Raw genomic sequence first — 17,500 nt, 5'->3', positions numbered from 1 at the left:
CTCTGGAGAGGAAATCGATTTTTAATTTTTTTAAATTTTTTTTTTAACATATTTAGAGCTTTTTGTAATGTTTTATTGATATAAGCAGATTCGCGATCGTCGATAATGATTTTTCATGGCGTTGTGTAATTTTGTAATTACAAAGGAATTGATATATAAGACAGTTTCAAGCGAGCTATCTTTCGCGGATGCATTCACTGTGCAAACAACTCTAAATATGGCAAAAGTGTCACGTGATAATTAACTTTGTGACGTGATCATAACAAAATGGCTACGGAGCGGACCATACCCAGTTAGGAGTGATGCAACAATATCACGGTCTCCTTCCCACAGCAGTCTCAAAATGTCGACTTGTTTTGACCTTAGAACGATGTCTTTATCATAACTGTCAAGAACAGAACGGAGATCACTGTCGAAGTCGGCCATTCTACAATTACGTTCGTCGTTCGTCTTTTTCGGAAACATTAGCGAAAAACATATGGGAGATAACTCTTAGCGTAGCAATGATGCATCCTGTCAGAGAGACATGAGCGATAGTGTGGACCAATGATTATCAGAATTGACTTTAGGGGTGATGTGGGAGGAAGCAAGTGGAATTTCACAGCGATAGGACAATGTAAATGTAACGAAAAGGAACTGCAAAGGATCTCGTTATGGGCAGAATATACCTGCGCAGTTTCAGCGGGACAGACGACGCACGGCCTATTATTTATGCCGCGATAGGGATTATGACGAGTACTTGGCCTGTTTTCCTTTCATGCAACGTGTAGCGGGCTGGGATAAGCTGCAGTGCGTCGTCGGTCCTGCTGAAGTTACATAAGTGAGCGGAGCCCCTTATCGCCACAGATTTGCGTAGGATTTATATATGAAGTCTTATATCGCGCGCGTATCACCAGACTCGGACTCAAGGCGCAGTGATCTATTTATGCCGTAGGATGAGACATATCCTTGCACATGATGCACTAGTTATGTGCCTAACCATCTACCCCTGATACAAACCCCCTGATCCTCCAAACATACGTTGTATTCGTCCGCCCAATGAAATATCATATCGCTTTTTAAAAGCACGTGTATAATCTTTGCTTGTTGTGCTCCATTTATCGAATTGAGCGTAGGCGGCTTTGTTATCTCTAATTCCTTTTGAACAAAATTTGTTTAAACCAACGACGACAACACAAGTAAGGCCAAACAAAAGCATATGTTGGATTAGGGTAACATGACCCCCAAAATAGGGTCGGGTGGTCGGCTTTATTTTCATTTTTATTCCTTATTTGTGACCCTCCACCACGAAATGAGTCGCATGTCACCTCGCGCGGTTCTGCGCTAGGCTTGATTGATATAAGTCCGGAGAGTGTCTGGTAACAGTGTGAGGGTCACATTAGTCACAGGCTTATAACTCAAACATTTTTCGCTCTTTCCTAAAACGGTTTTTACCACTGGATAGAGCATAAAAAACTCGTTAGGAAAATGTAAAAATATGAAAATTATGCAAAGGTGACATGCGACTCATACCGTGGTGGAGGGTCACATTTTAAGTTTCGGTATGGTTCTCAAAATGTGCCAGAGGTGTTTGGGTTTTTTGTATTTTTTTGGTAGGGGGGGCAAACATAGGGTCGATTGGGCTACCCTAAACCAGCATATATTTTTGTTTGGCTCAACAAGGAAATGCGATGGCCACCACCAAAAACAAACCGGAACCACACTCACACACAAACAAACAAAAACGAAACGCGCAGTTTGCTATGACGCCATAACTCTGACTCACCGTTGACGTCATAACGATCAAAGAGTTGCACCATCTCCATCAGATGCAGCTCGCCATCACTGTTGGTGTCAGCGTCATGGAAGAGCTCGGCTGCCGCCTCCCCCGGTGTCTGGGTGACCTTGGGGGGCAGCGCCCTGTCACAATAACAATAACAATAACAATAACAATAACAGCACTTTATTGTCCATTAAAATATGACATAAGAATGAACAGTTTTCTTCGGCACACCCTGCCTGCCTGTAAACGATTATAACAACAATTGGGCAAAAGGACAACACACATAAAGCAGAACACATAGGTTCACGTATGTAATAACAAGCACACCTAGCATATTTCCAATAACATTAACCCATTAATGCTCGAAATCCGAGTCAGCTGATGACGATGCAAGACGTACCGACACAGCAACAACTTGCTGAATTTGTATACAACTGCATGATTATACGCAATAATGACATAACTACAGATACATAACAATGTTGTAATCACTGCTCCATGGACGATATAATTTTCTTCTTGTCTTTACAAATATCCACTTCGTGTCTGATAAACCCTTTACTGTGTTTTTATGACAATTAAATGAGTTCTGAGTTCTGAGTTCTGAGTTCTTAACCCAGAGTGCTGGCGGTGTCATATTTAAATTCAATAAAATTACAGATAAAATCTAAATAAGGTCAGACGTCTCTTAGTCTATCACAATCAAATATAATATTGCGCTATGTGAATTTACCCTCTCATATCACAGGAGTTAGGGTTTCAGAGCAGAGCAATCACATTAAGAATATTATTTCAGAATCGGATTTTGTAAACTGCAAAGAGCACGTGATACACGCATACACGAGGCTGGTTGACTGTTACCGTCTCTACAACCTATATGTGTCCCTCCACCACAAAATGAGTCGCCTGTCACCTTTGCATGCTTTTCAGATGTTTACATTTCCTAACGAGTTTTTAATGCTCTATCTAGTTGTGAAAACCGTTTTAAAAAAGAGCGAAAACTGTTTGAGTTATAAGCCTGTGACTAAGGTGACCCTCACACTGTTACCAGACACTCCCCGGACTTGTATTAAGCCTAGCGCAGAACCGCGCGAGGTGACATGTGACTCATTTCGTGGTGGAGGGTCACATACTGAATGAAAGAGTGTGACATCATTGTAAAGAGTGTGAATGACGTTTTAGTTTAGATGTCAAGCGCTTAGAGCAAGCCTTTTTAACGAAAGTTTTTGATTTAGCGCTATATAAATGTTCTTATTATTATTATTATTATTATTATTATATTGTCTACAATGTAAATTTGCTTCCTTTGTTAGTTCGCATCGCTGTCCTCATGCTTGAAACTAGTTTTGTTTAGGTATAGAAAAATGTAGAATGTCTTTAAAACCTCATGTCGTTAACACCTCATGTCGTTAACACCTCATGTCGTTAACACCTCATGTCTTTTCATATTTGTTGTTGATCCCCTTACCGGTGTCACGAACTGAAAACTCTGCCTGAACAATCCTTCTCATTGCGGTCATTGCGCATGCGCTAACATGGGGAGATTATTCATGTCGTGAACAACCTAACCCTAACCCTAACACTAACCCTAACCCTTACCCTAATCCTAACCCCAACCCATATGGTTCGTTCGGTCAAAGGGTCGCATTTTTTAAGTCCAAGATTGGTGCATGCGCATTGACCGGAATGAGAAGGATTGTTCAGCAGAGGTTTGAGTTCGTGACATCGGGTTACAACTGGTATGAAGGGAGACAATCCGGAATGAGGAATTCCTTGTACATCCACACACTTTGTGAGGACACGTTCAATGTTCAGTCTACACGGGGAGGAGGAGGGGGGGGAGTAAAATGATGAAAAGACAAAAAGAAGAAGGAGGAGAAAGAGGGGAAAGGGGGGGAGGGAGGAAGAGCAAGCTGCACAAAGAGAAAGAGAAGGAAGGAGAACAGAGAGGAGCTGACAGGCGGACGAAGCAGGAAAACAGGAAGAGTGAGAACATCCAAAGGAAGACTGAGGAGCTGGAAGTTGATGAAAAGAGGGAGGGGGTCAAGGGGTCCTGGGGTCAAGGGGTCAAGGCAGGGTGATACCTACGCGTAACACACGGCGAAGGCAAGTAGGACAGCAACCCGCATGGTGACACCTGTCTGGTCTGAAACACCTGTCTGATCTGAAACACACACCTGTCTGATCTGAAACACACCTGTCTGATCTGAAACACACCTGTCCGATCTGAAACACACCTGTCTGATATGAAACACACCTGTCTGATCTGAAACACACCTGTCTGGTCTGAAACACACCTGTCTGGTCTGAAACACACCTGTCTGGTCTGAAACACACCTGTCTGGTCTGAAACACACCTGTCTGATCTGAAACACACCTGTCTGGTCTGAAACACACCTGTCTGATCTGAAACACACCTGTCTGGTCTGAAACACCTGTCTGATCTGAAACACACCTGTCTGATCTGAAACACACCTGTCTGGTCTGAAACACCTGTCTGATCTGAAACACACCTGACTGATCTGAAACACACCTGTCCGATCTGAAACACACCTGTCTGATATGAACCACACCTGTCTGATCTGAAACACACATGTCTGATCTTAAACACACCTGTCTGATCTGAAACACACCTGTCTGATCTGAAACACACCTGTCTGATCTTAAACACACCTGTCCGATCTGAAACACACCTGTCTGATCAAACAATTTTTTTGATGCAATCAACTCGCAAAGAAAGAGAGAGATCGCATGAAACGCCGCAAACGCAAGCTCGAATTTAGGTGAGTGGTCAGCTTGGGGCTAAAACCTGGTAAGTCTTGTGGGTTCAAAGACGCATCTAAGAAAATGATGATATGTTCGAGAACAACTGTTATAAAATAAACATTTTAAATCTGATTCTGCAGTGCTGAGACAATGTCACACTGAAACTTTTCTTTCTTTATTTGGTGTTTAACGCCGTTTTCAACCGGTCAAGGTTATATCGCGACGGAGGGAAGGGGGATGATGGGATAGAGCCACTTGTCAATTGTTTCTTGTTCACAAAAGCACTAATCAAAAATTTGCTCCAGGGGCTTGCAACGTAGTACAACACTTAACAAGGGTAAAAGGAGAAACAGAATCCGTTAGTCGCCTCTTACGACATGCTGGGGAGCATCGGGTAAATTCTTTCTCGTCCCAACCAATATGGGACTCCCCCTAACCCGCGGGGGGCTCACACTGAAACGCAAGTGACACTTCCAGAAGTAAAAACGATACCAAAACAAAACCTTGTATCTTCAAAGCAGTTAGAGATACAGATTAACTCTCTTTTGCTTCGCATTGCTTTGCATTCTGTACACTTTGCTCTGTCAGAAACGTCAAATAACAGGTGCCCTTTTTAAAAATGTTGCCACATTTCCCACACATTGTCACCATTACCAAATGATGACTGAACTATGAATACAACTTTGCACTTTGACGATGAACAACAATGTACGCTCTTCTAAGTCTGTCGTAAGTCTGTTTTGAACCAGAGTTGAGACGGGCGCAGTGGCGTGGTGGTAAGACGTCGGCCTCCTAATCGGGAGGTCGTTCGTGAGTTCGAATCCCGGTCGCTGCCGCCTGGTGGGTTAAGTGTGGAGATTTTTCCGATCTCCCAGGTCAACTTATGTGCAGACCTGCTAGTGTCTTAACCCCCTTCGTGTGTACACGCAAGCAAAAGACATAGTGCGCACGGAAAAGATCCTGTAATCCACGTCGGAGTTCGGTGGGTTATGGAAACACGAAAATACCCGGCATGCCTACTCAACGAAAGCGGAGTGAGCTGACTATGCTCTCAGAGTATAGTGTGGGGAACCCAAATGGGCAAACGAGCTCATTCGTAACCAGAACATTCTGGAACGCTGAAGAAGAAGAAGAAGAACCAGAGTTGTGTGGGTTGAAGTGATTTCGTGCACATGGTTATGTGCGTTGCTGGGAAAAGTTAAAGACAAGAGTAGAAGTCGAGACGGTGTAAATGGTACAGGTACTTACCGGTCTAACACAACATGAGACAGTGTGAATGGTACTTACTGGTCTAACACAACACAAGACAGTGTGAATGGTACTTACTGGTCTAACACAACACGAGACAGTGTGAATGGTACTTACTGGTCTAACACAACACGAGACAGTGTGAATGGTACTTACTGGTCTAACACAACACGAGACAGTGTGAATGGTACTTACTGGTCTAACACAACACAAGACAGTGTGAATGGTACTTACTGGTCTAACACAACACGAGACAGTGTGAATGGTACTTACTGGTCTAACACAACACAAGACAGTGTAAATGGTACTTACTGGTCTAACACAACACGAGACAGTGTGAATGGTACTTACTGGTCTAACACAACACGAGACAGTGTGAATGGTACTTACCTGTATAACACAACACGAGACAGTGTGAATGGTACTTACTGGTCTAACACAACACGAGACAGTGTGAATGGTACTTACTGGTCTAACACAACACAAGACAGTGTGAATGGTACTTACTGGTCTAACACAACACAAGACAGTGTGAATGGTACTTACTGGTCTAACACAACACGAGACAGTGTGAATGGTACTTACTGGTCTAACACAACACGAGACAGTGTGAATGGTACTTACTGGTCTAACACAACACGAGACAGTGTGAATGGTACTTACTGGTCTAACACAACACAAGACAGTGTGAATGGTACTTACTGGTCTAACACAACACGAGACAGTGTGAATGGTACTTACTGGTCTAACACAACACAAGACAGTGTGAATGGTACTTACCTGGTCTAACACAACACGAGACAGTGTGAATGTTACTTACTGGTCTAACACAACACAAGACAGTGTGAATGGTACTTACTGGTCTAACACAACACAAGACAGTGTGAATGGTACTTACTGGTCTAACACAACACAAGACAGTGTGAATGGTACTTACTGGTCTAACACAACACGAGACAGTGTGAATGGTACTTACTGGTCTAACACTACACGAGACAGTGTGAATGGTACTTACTGGTCTAACACAACACAAGACAGTGTGAATGGTACTTACTGGTCTAACACAACACAAGACAGTGTGAATGGTACTTACTGGTCTAACACAACACAAGACAGTGTGAATGGTACTTACTGGTCTAACACAACACGAGACAGTGTGAATGGTACTTACTGGTCTAACACAACACGAGACAGTGTGAATGGTACTTACTGGTCTAACACAACACGAGACAGTGTGAATGGTACTTACTGGTCTAACACAACACAAGACAGTGTGAATGGTACTTACCGGTCTAACACAACACGAGACAGTGTGAATGGTACTTACTGGTCTAACACAACACGAGACAGTGTGAATGGTACTTACTGGTCTAACACAACACGAGACAGTGTGAATGGTACTTACTGGTCTAACACAACACAAGACAGTGTGAATGGTACTTACTGGTCTAACACAACACGAGACAGTGTGAATGGTACTTACTGGTCTAACACTACACGAGACAGTGTGAATGGTACTTACTGGTCTAACACAACACGAGACAGTGTAAATGGCACTTACTGGTCTAACACAACACAAGACAGTGTGAATGGTACTTACCGGTCTAACACAACACGAGACAGTGTGAATGGTACTTACTGGTCTAACACAACACAAGACAGTGTGAATGGTACTTACTGGTCTAACACAACAGGAGACAGTGTGAATGGTACTTACTGGTCTAACACAACACAAGACAGTGTGAATGGTACTTACTGGTCTAACACAACACGAGACAGTGTGAATGGTACTTACTGGTCTAACACAACACAAGACAGTGTGAATGGTACTTACTGGTCTAACACAACACGAGACAGTGTGAATGGTACTTACTGGTCTAACACAACACAAGACAGTGTGAATGGTACTTACTGGTCTAACACAACACGAGACAGTGTGAATGGTACTTACTGGTCTAACACAACACAAGACAGTGTGAATGGTACTTACTGGTCTAACACAACACAAGACAGTGTGAATGGTACTTACTGGTCTAACACAACACAAGACAGTGTGAATGGTACTTACTGGTCTAATACAACACGAGACAGTGTGAATGGTACTTACTGGTCTAACACAACACGAGACAGTGTGAATGGTACTTACTGGTCTAACACAACACAAGACAGTGTGAATGGTACTTACTGGTCTAACACAACACAAGACAGTGTGAATGGTACTTACTGGTCTAACACAACACAAGACAGTGTGAATGGTACTTACTGGTCTAATACAACACGAGACAGTGTGAATGGTACTTACCGGTCTAACACAACACAAGACAGTGTGAATGGTACTTACTGGTCTAACACAACACAAGACAGTGTGAATGGTACTTACTGGTCTAACACAACACAAGACAGTGTGAATGGTACTTACTGGTCTAACACAACACGAGACAGTGTGAATGGTACTTACTGGTCTAACACAACACAAGACAGTGTGAATGGTACTTACTGGTCTAACACAACACGAGACAGTGTGAATTGTACTTACTGGTCTAACACAACACAAGACAGTGTGAATGGTACTTACTGGTCTAACACAACACGAGACAGTGTGAATGGTACTTACTGGTCTAACACAACACGAGACAGTGTGAATGGTACTTACTGGTCTAACACAACACGAGACAGTGTGAATGGTACTTACTGGTCTAACACAACACAAGACAGTGTGAATGGTACTTACTGGTCTAACACAACACGAGACAGTGTGAATGGTACTTACTGGTCTAACACAACACGAGACAGTGTGAATGGTACTTACTGGTCTAACACAACACGAGACAGTGTGAATGGTACTTACTGGTCTAACACAACACAAGACAGTGTGAATGGTACTTACTGGTCTAACACAACACGAGACAGTGTGAATGGTACTTACTGGTCTAACACAACACGAGACAGTGTGAATGGTACTTACTGGTCTAACACAACACGAGACAGTGTGAATGGTACTTACTGGTCTAACACAACACGAGACAGTGTGAATGGTACTTACTGGTCTAACACAACACGAGACAGTGTGAATGGTACTTACTGGTCTAACACAACACGAGACAGTGTGAATGGTACTTACTGGTCTAACACAACACGAGACAGTGTGAATGGTACTTACTGGTCTAACACAACACAAGACAGTGTGAATGGTACTTACTTGTCTAACACAACACAAGACAGTGTAGAAGTCAGTGGTCGTCAAACTGTGTGTGTGTGTTTGTGTTTTCAACTTATGCTGGAATTTCTTATCTGAACAAAACCATGTCACCAGAACTCGTTGAGAGAGAGAGAGAGAGAGAGAGAGAGAGAGAGAGAGAGAGAGAGAGAGAGAGAGAGAGAGAGAGAGAGAGAGTGAGAGTGAGAGTGAGTGAGTGAGAGAGAAAGAGAGAGAGAGCGTGAAATAGACGAGAGAGAGAGTGAGAGAGAGAGAGAGAGAGACAGAGAGACAGAGAGAGAGAGAGAGAGAGAGAGAGAGAGACTCGTGTGCCATGTTCTTCAGAGAATGTGTGCAAAAAAAGGAATCATGAATAGAGTAGGTCATAACGTGCCCAGCACCTCAAGATGTCGTTTTTCTCACACAAAAAGTAGGTTACCATCTGTGTGTGTGTGTGTGTATGTGTGTGTGTGTGTGTGTGTGTGTGTGTGTGTGTGTGTGTCTGTGTGTGTGTGTGTGCGTGAGAGTTTCTGTGTGTGTGTGTGTGTGTGTGTGTGTGTGTGTGTGTGTGTGTGTGTGTGTGTGTCTGTGTGTGTGTGTGTGAACACTATGTTAGGCCAAACACAAATAAATGTTGGTTTAGAGGAACGTGACCCAAAAAGATTTATTTTAATTTTCTATTTAGTCGATTTTAAAGAAGGTTACTTCGCTTAGTCTCAGTATGGTTCGCAAAAAAACAGTTTGGTTTTTTAATGAAAAAAAAAGTTTTAGGGTCGGCGGGAAAAAAATAGGGTCGGTCGGGTTACCCTTAACCAAGATATCTTTTTATGTGGCCTTACTACCCAGCACAGATCCGACCAAGGGTTAGGATAAGATTTGATATATTCCTGTGCAAGATTGACATGAGTGCGCTACAAGACGGATTGACTGGGACAAACGAAATGACACAACTGTGCCATCTCTTTAATTAGACTTTCTTTTTCAGTGTTACAGAAATTCTGGTGACGTGTGAGCTTGTTTGCCCATTTGGGTTCCCCACACTATACTCTGAGAGCATAGTCAGCTTCACTCCGCTTTCGTTGGGTAGGCATGCTGGGTATGTTCGTGTTTCCATAACCCACAGAACTCCGACATGGATTACAGGATCTTTTCCGTGCGCACTTGGTCTTGTGCTTGCGTGTACACACGAAGGGGGATAAGTCACAATAGCAGGTCTGCACATAAGTTGACCTGGGAGATTGGAAAAATCTCCACTCTTAACCCACCAGGCGGCAGCGACCGGGATTCGAACTCACGACCTCCCGATTAGGAGCCACTGCGCCCGTCTGTAATTAGACTGACTGACTGATTGACAGAGTGACTGATTGACAGAGTGACTGATTGACAGAGTGACTGATTGACAGAGTGACTGAAGGACTTTGTGTTTCATTATAATGTAAATGAAATTTGATGAAGAATTAGTTATGCGTATACTGCCTTGTGTTGTCTTTTGTTCATATCATCTTCTTCTTCTTCGCCGTTTGATGATACTTCATGTCATCAAAGCTTTGTACAGAACAGTATTACCTTTTATAATGTTGTCCTTGTAGATAAGGAATGCCGTTCACACTGTCACCGAGTTAATGTCTAATTCACATGATGATTTTGAATGGAGTTTACCGCAAATTTGAAGGGGGTTAAGTCACAACAGGAATGTGGTTCTGTACCTGGAGATTTTGAGTGAGAATCTACGAGTGATTCAGCAACGGACAAAAAATAATCGTTAAAATCGTTGGCCTTTATATTCTGAGGAATACTACTTTTTTTTGGAGTCCTTTTAAAAACGTGTTCAGGGCGCGCCAGACTTTTGAAACTTCTTTGCTGTTACCCACAAGTTTATCAAAATATGATCGCTTCGCGATTCTTTACTCCATTACGCGCTTTTTTTCATAATCTTCAAATAATTTGTTTGTCTTTAACTGGTCGCGATACGCCATTGCTTCGATGATATCAATGGTTAACCAGGGAGGAAGTTTAGGATGTCTTACCCATTTCCGCCTCACAGGTGCATGTCGATTTACCACATCGATAAAGAGGGAATACCAGGCTTCAAGTGCCTCGTTAGGATCGGTATAATTAAGCACAGAAGCAAAAGGTGTACAATTCAAATCATTAAAGAAGAGACCTTGATTAAAATGCTTAACAGACCTGTATGAAATATATGTGTGACCTTTTGATTCTGCCTTGGGTAACTTCATCAATTTGGAACAGCTTACAAGACTATGATCACTTACACTAAGGTCGGAAACACAGGCACCTAAGACTGTGTCCGGATTATTCGAATAAATATGATCGAGCAATGTAGATGTCGTTGAAGTTACCCTTGCGGGTGACTTTACAAGCTGTTTAAGCCCAAATAGAGAGAAAGAGAGAGAGAGGGAGAGAGACAGAGAGAAAGAGAGAGAGAGGGAGAGAGACAGAGAGACAGAGACAGAGCGAGACAGAGAGTGAGAGAGAGTGAGAGAGAGAGAAAGAGAGAGAGAGACAGAGAGAGAGAGACAGACAGAGAGAATGAGAATGAGAGAGAGATTCAGAAGGACACAAACGCACACACAGACACTCACACACATACTAAACACACACACACACACACACACACACACACACACACACACACACACACACACACACACACACACATAAGCAGGCAGACAGGCAAACAGAAGGGAAAAAAACGTCAAGACAAAATGTGCGTTTGTCATTCGTATTTCTTTTAATTTTTATTGATGGCAGTAGTTGAGCGGAAGGCGGAGGATGACGTCAGCAGAGTGAAGAGGATGACGTCAGCAGAGTGCAGAGGTTTACGTCAGCAGAGTGCAGAGGATGACGTCAGCAGAGTGCAGAGGATGACGTCAGCAGAGTGCAGAGGTTTACGTCAGCAGAGTGCAGAGGATGACGTCAGCAGAGTGCAGAGGATGACGTCAGCAGAGTGCAGCAAGTGTCAAGGGCTGTATGTAGGTGTGTCTAACAGCTCCCGGGCTGCATGTCCAACAGGGCCTGGTACAGCTGGTAGGTAAACACAGCTACAATTGATATACACATCATCTCTCTCTCTCTCTCTCTCTCTCTCTCTCTCTCTCTCTCTCTCTCTCTCTCTCTCTCTCTCTCTCTCTCTCTCTCTCTCTCTCTCTCTCTCTCTCTCTCTAACGTCTGGGGATATCATACCCAGGAACTCTCATGTAAAATTTCATAAAGATCGGTCCGGTAGTTTACTTTGAATTGCTCTACACACACACACACACACATACATACACACACACACACACACACACACACACACACACACACACACACACACACACACACACACACACACACACACACCACGACCCTCGTCTCGATTCCCCCTCTATGACTAAATGTAAAAAGCACTACTGTGACATGGTATGAGCCAGTGACAAGACATAACATTGATTGGACAGAAGTCAGCACGTGATCTAACTCACCACAGTCCAGTAACCAATGAACGCCGCCTCCGTCACTGTGTTATCGTCTGCAAGAACAAAGAATCACACACGCCATGTCATCATTAACAAAAACAACAACAACAACAATAACAACAATAACACCAACAACAGCAACAACAACAACAACAACAACAACACTCACTGCGGGGGTCAGTCTCCATGTAGAGATGGATGTAGTCGTGAAGGTCAAGGTTGTGGTCACCGTCCATGTCGAACGTGTTGTACAGCTTGTCGTACCACTGAACCATGTCCGGCTCCGTCTGACGCACGTGATGCAAGAACTCCTGACGCGTGATGCGTCCGTCATCTGTTACGGCATACAGCATTACGTCAGAGGGACACTTTGGGATTTTGTTTTCTTTGATTTCTTGACCACGGGAGGGACATTTTGGGCAGAAATGAAGGCATGAATACATGTATGTGGGCGACGTGGGTGTGTTTGTGTGTGTGTGTGCGCGCAAAGGATTGGAATTGACTGTTGAAAGCAAGTGGGGATGACGACACAAAGAGTGGGAAAGAGATCAAGCAGCGGGTAGCAAGAACTCTGACTGACTATTAGGGTTTAACGTCCTCTTAGACCAACTGGTCTATATTGGGACAGGTATTGGTAATACGTTGAAGATATGGTGTGATACTTTGATTCGAACAAGCCCGCTGTGGCTGTTTTCTTCGACACACCAGCATTGGGTTTGTCTCGTCAAAGTATCGAAATACGATCATGATAATCGGAGACGAGAGATGATGCATGCGTGTCTTCGTGTTTTCCAAGCCCTGAGACTTTCGCTGTGAACGTGGGATCTTTTTCGTGCGCATGTGTGCACACGGGGGTGTTCGGACACCGAAGAGAGTCTGCACAAAGTTGACTCCGATAAATAAATCTCTCGCCGAACGTGGGGATCGAACCCACGCTGATAGCGACCAACTGGCTACAAAGCCAGCGCGCTACCAACTGAGCTACGTCCCCGCCCCGCAAGAACTCTTTTCAAACGATCCAATATAACGGGTTTTGTCGTGCGCCGTCACATATGAACAAAACCCCGGTTGAATTAAATGTGAAAATCTGTTGCAATGATTACGTTGGTAACAGAACGTGCCTTTATGAAATCGATCGGAATATGACCACACACAAAACCAAACAAGTGGCGTAAGGCGAAATAACAACATTTTGTCAAGCTGTCGAACTCACAGAATGAAACTGAACGCACTGCTTTTTTTTTCTCACCAAGACCACATTCTCGTAGTTTCGTCAGTCCACCGCTCGTGGTAAAGGCAGTGACATCGACAAGCCATGCAGAATAGTGCGGTAGTGGTCGCGCTGAGCAGGATAACACGCTTTTCTGTATGTCTATTCTTTTTAGCTTACTGAGTTTGTTTTTAATCCAAACATATATCATATCTATATGTTTTTGGAATCGGGGACCGACAAGGAATAAGATGAAATTGTTTTTAAATCGATTTCGGAAAATGAATTTTAATCATAATTTTCATATTTTTAATTATCAGAGCTTGTTTGTAATCCAAATATAACATATGTATATGTTTTTGGAATCAGAAAATGACGAAGAATAGATGAAATTGTTTTTGGATCGTTTAATAACCAAGTAATTTTAATTACATGTTTCCGATTTTGACCATGCCAACTCATTCATTAGTTTTTAAGCCACCAAGCGGAAATGCAATACCAAAGTCCGGCCTTCGTCGAAGATTGCTTTGCCAAAATTTCAATCAAATAGATTGAAAAATGAGGGTGTGACAGTGCCGCCTCAAGTTTTACAAAAAGCCGGATATGACGTCATCAAAGGTATTTATCGACAAAATGAAAAAATTGTCCAGGGATATCATTCCCAGGAACTCTCATGTCAAATTTCATAAAGATCGGTCCAGTAGTTTAGTCTGAATCGCTCTACACACACACATGCACGCACACACACACACACAGACACACACAGACACACATAAACCACGACCCTCGTCTCGATTCCCCCCTCTACGTTAAAACATTTAGTCAAAGCTTGGCTAAAATAATGTAAAAAGAACTTTTCCCCACGCGCGCAGGGCGAAAAGCAACTTGGATGATTGGAGGCGCCTTTCTCTGTTGGCTCTGCGCATGCGTGTGTGGTCTTTACAGGCTAAGGTAGACAGAAAGTCGCTCCAATCCCGACTGTTAGCCGCATGCCCTGACACCATCAAGGTTTTAACAAGGGGAGGTAATAAACAGGGGAGTCTTACCAAGTTGGGGGGGGGGGGGGGGGGGGGGGGTCTTAAAAGGCGGGTTCTGCTGTTAATGCTGCGTCGCTCACAAGAAATAACGGTTTTAGGTGTGACGAAAAAAAGAACAGGGCCTGAGTACGGTGATAAATACAAGACTTACTTTACAACCATTTGAAAAAATACATTCATCCCCCGTGGCTGCCCGTATAACGAAATCGTTTTTCTCGTGTTTTGAACTTGCCAGTGTTACAGCACCATGCTTTGTGTACATCACGTGGCCACCCAAACACCCGCACAACGCAACATTTTCACGAGAAAAACACGTTTATTTGTTTGCTTTGTCTGTATTACACATTTCTATTTATATTTACCACTGACACACCAAATTGTATACTTTAGTTTGCAAGTGAATCGTTATCATACAAAATGACGTTATCAACTGTTTCGCGCAAATCGTGTAATATCTATTTTTGCGGAAACCTCCCGAAGAAATGCAATCTCAGCGGCTTCCACCTGCAACATTTTTGTTTGTTTGTTTAACGCCCAGCCGACCACGAAGGGCCATATCAGGGCGGTGCTGCTTTGACATATAACGTGCGCCACACACAAGACAGATGTCGCAGCACAGGCTTCATGTCTCACCCAGTCACATTATTCTGACTCCGGACCAACCAGTCCTAGCACTAACCCCATATTGCCAGACGCCAGGCGGAGCAGCCACTAGATTGTCAATTTTAAAGTCTTAGGTATGACCCGGCAGGGGTTCGAACCCACGACCTCCCGATCACGGGGCGGACGCCTTACCACTAGGCCAACCGTGCCGGACCTGCAACATAGTCGTGCTTATTTGGAATGTGACGTTTTGTACTTCGTCAGTCACACCTATCTCGAAAACTAAGCGTCGCACAGAACCAGCGCCCTTCCATTATGTGTGGTCATCCCGTACCGTTCTGGTCGAACGCCTGGAAGAGGAAGAGCATCTCGGCGAGCGCCAGGTGGCCGTCGTGGTCTCGGTCAGCGTCCTGGAACAACCTGTGAGCCATCTCGCCTGGCGACAGTCCGCCACACTGGCTAAACCTGGGGTGAAAACAGTTTCCTTAGTTATAATAATTTACAAAAAGTAAGAACCACAGAAACGACAATCACTCTCCCCCATGTTCCCCCGCGGAGAGGCACACCAAGGTACGGCCCACATCCTACAGGATGGCAGGAGAGGCACACCAAGGTACGGCCCACATCCTACAGGATGGCAGGAGAGGCACACCAAGGTACGGCCCACATCCTACAGGATGGCAGGAGAGGCACAACAAGGTACGGCCCACATCCTACAGGATGGCAGGAGAGGCACAACAAGGTACGGCCCACATCCTACAGGATGGCAGGAGAGGCACAACAAGGTACGGCCCACATCCTACAGGATGGCAGGAGAGGCACAACAAGGTACGGCCCACATCCTACAGGATGGCAGGAGAGGCACAACAAGGTACGGCCCACATCCTACAGGATGGCAGGAGAGGCACAACAAGGTACGGCCCACATCCTACAGGATGGCAGGAGAGGCACACCAAGGTACGGCCCACATCCTACAGGATGGCAGGAGAGGCACAACAAGGTACGGCCCACATCCTACAGGATGGCAGGAGAGGCACAACAAGGTACGGCCCACATCCTACAGGATGGCAGGAGAGGCACACCAAGGTACGGCCCACATCCTACAGGATGGCAGGAGAGGCACAACAAGGTACGGCCCACATCCTACAGGATGACAGGAGAGGCACAACAAGGTACGGCCCACATCCTACAGGATGGCAGGAGAGGCACAACAAGGTACGGCCCACATCCTACAGGATGGCAGGAGAGGCACAACAAGGTACGGCCCACATCCTACAGGATGGCAGGAGAGGCACACCAAGGTACGGCCCACATCCTACAGGATGGCAGGAGAGGCACAACAAGGTACGGCCCACATCCTACAGGATGGCAGGAGAGGCACAACAAGGTACGGCCCACATCCTACAGGATGGCAGGAGAGGCACAACAAGGTACGGCCCACATCCTACAGGATGGCAGGAGAGGCACAACAAGGTACGGCCCACATCCTACAGGATGGCAGGAGAGGCACAACAAGGTACGGCCCACATCCTACAGGATGGCAGGAGAGGCACAACAAGGTACGGCCCACATCCTACAGGATGGCAGGAGAGGCACAACAAGGTACGGCCCACATCCTACAGGATGGCAGGAGAGGCACAACAAGGTACGGCCCACATCCTACAGGATGGCAGGAGAGGCACACCAAGGTACGGCCCACATCCTACAGGATGGCAGGAGAGGCACAACAAGGTACGGCCCACATCCTACAGGATGGCAGGAGAGGCACAACAAGGTACGGCCCACATCCTACAGGATGGCAGGAGAGGCACAACAAGGTACGGCCCACATCCTACAGGATGGCAGGAGAGGCACAACAAGGTACGGCCCACATCCTACAGGATGGCAGGAGAGGCACAACAAGGTACGGCCCACATCCTACAGGATGGCAGGAGAGGCACAACAAGGTACGGCCCACATCCTACAGGATGGCAGGAGAGGCACAACAAGGTACGGCCCACATCCTACAGGATGGCAGGAGAGGCACAACAAGGTACGGCCCACATCCTACAGGATGGCAGGAGAGGCACAACAAGGTACGGCCCACATCCTACAGGATGGCAGGAGAGGCACAACAAGGTACGGCCCACATCCTACAGGATGGCAGGAGAGGCACAACAAGGTACGGCCCACATCCTACAGGATGGCAGGAGAGGCACA

The 17,500-nt window shown here is 45.1% G+C and overlaps 2 protein-coding genes across 7 annotated transcripts in view; both read right to left on the bottom strand.

The window, feature by feature from the left end:
• Window positions 1-9,043, bottom strand: part of LOC138951545 (uncharacterized) — an 11,945-nt gene extending 2,902 nt beyond the window's left edge. Inside the window, exons 1-3 of one of the 6 annotated variants that reach the window (XM_070323127.1) lie at window positions 8,976-9,043; window positions 3,851-3,926; window positions 1,766-1,899 (exon numbers count right to left, since the gene is read on the bottom strand). In XM_070323127.1, the coding sequence (XP_070179228.1) occupies window positions 1,766-1,899; window positions 3,851-3,891 (175 nt within the window). In that variant the 5' untranslated portion in view covers window positions 3,892-3,926; window positions 8,976-9,043. Of the gene's footprint in view, window positions 1-1,765; window positions 1,900-3,850; window positions 3,927-5,815; window positions 5,908-7,064; window positions 7,084-7,298; window positions 7,318-8,078; window positions 8,104-8,975 lie in introns of those variants that run through there. The other 5 variants (XM_070323130.1, XM_070323132.1, XM_070323131.1 and 2 more) reach the window with 5 other exon arrangements.
• A 2,658-nt stretch (window positions 9,044-11,701) lies between these two features.
• The window catches only part of LOC138950199 (uncharacterized), a 10,098-nt gene continuing 4,299 nt past the window's right edge, over window positions 11,702-17,500 (bottom strand). Inside the window, exons 2-5 of the mRNA XM_070321947.1 lie at window positions 15,636-15,766; window positions 12,621-12,785; window positions 12,458-12,504; window positions 11,702-12,017 (exon numbers count right to left, since the gene is read on the bottom strand). Coding sequence (XP_070178048.1) covers window positions 11,976-12,017; window positions 12,458-12,504; window positions 12,621-12,785; window positions 15,636-15,766 — 385 coding nt within the window. The 3' untranslated portion in view covers window positions 11,702-11,975. The remainder of the gene's footprint in view (window positions 12,018-12,457; window positions 12,505-12,620; window positions 12,786-15,635; window positions 15,767-17,500) is intronic.

The sequence above is a fragment of the Littorina saxatilis genome, linkage group LG16, assembly GCF_037325665.1.
Source record: "Littorina saxatilis isolate snail1 linkage group LG16, US_GU_Lsax_2.0, whole genome shotgun sequence".
In the NCBI taxonomy this organism is placed as follows: Eukaryota; Metazoa; Mollusca; class Gastropoda; order Littorinimorpha; family Littorinidae; genus Littorina; species Littorina saxatilis.
Note: the sequence above shows the minus strand (reverse complement) of the source record. Positions and strands in the feature narration are given on the sequence as shown.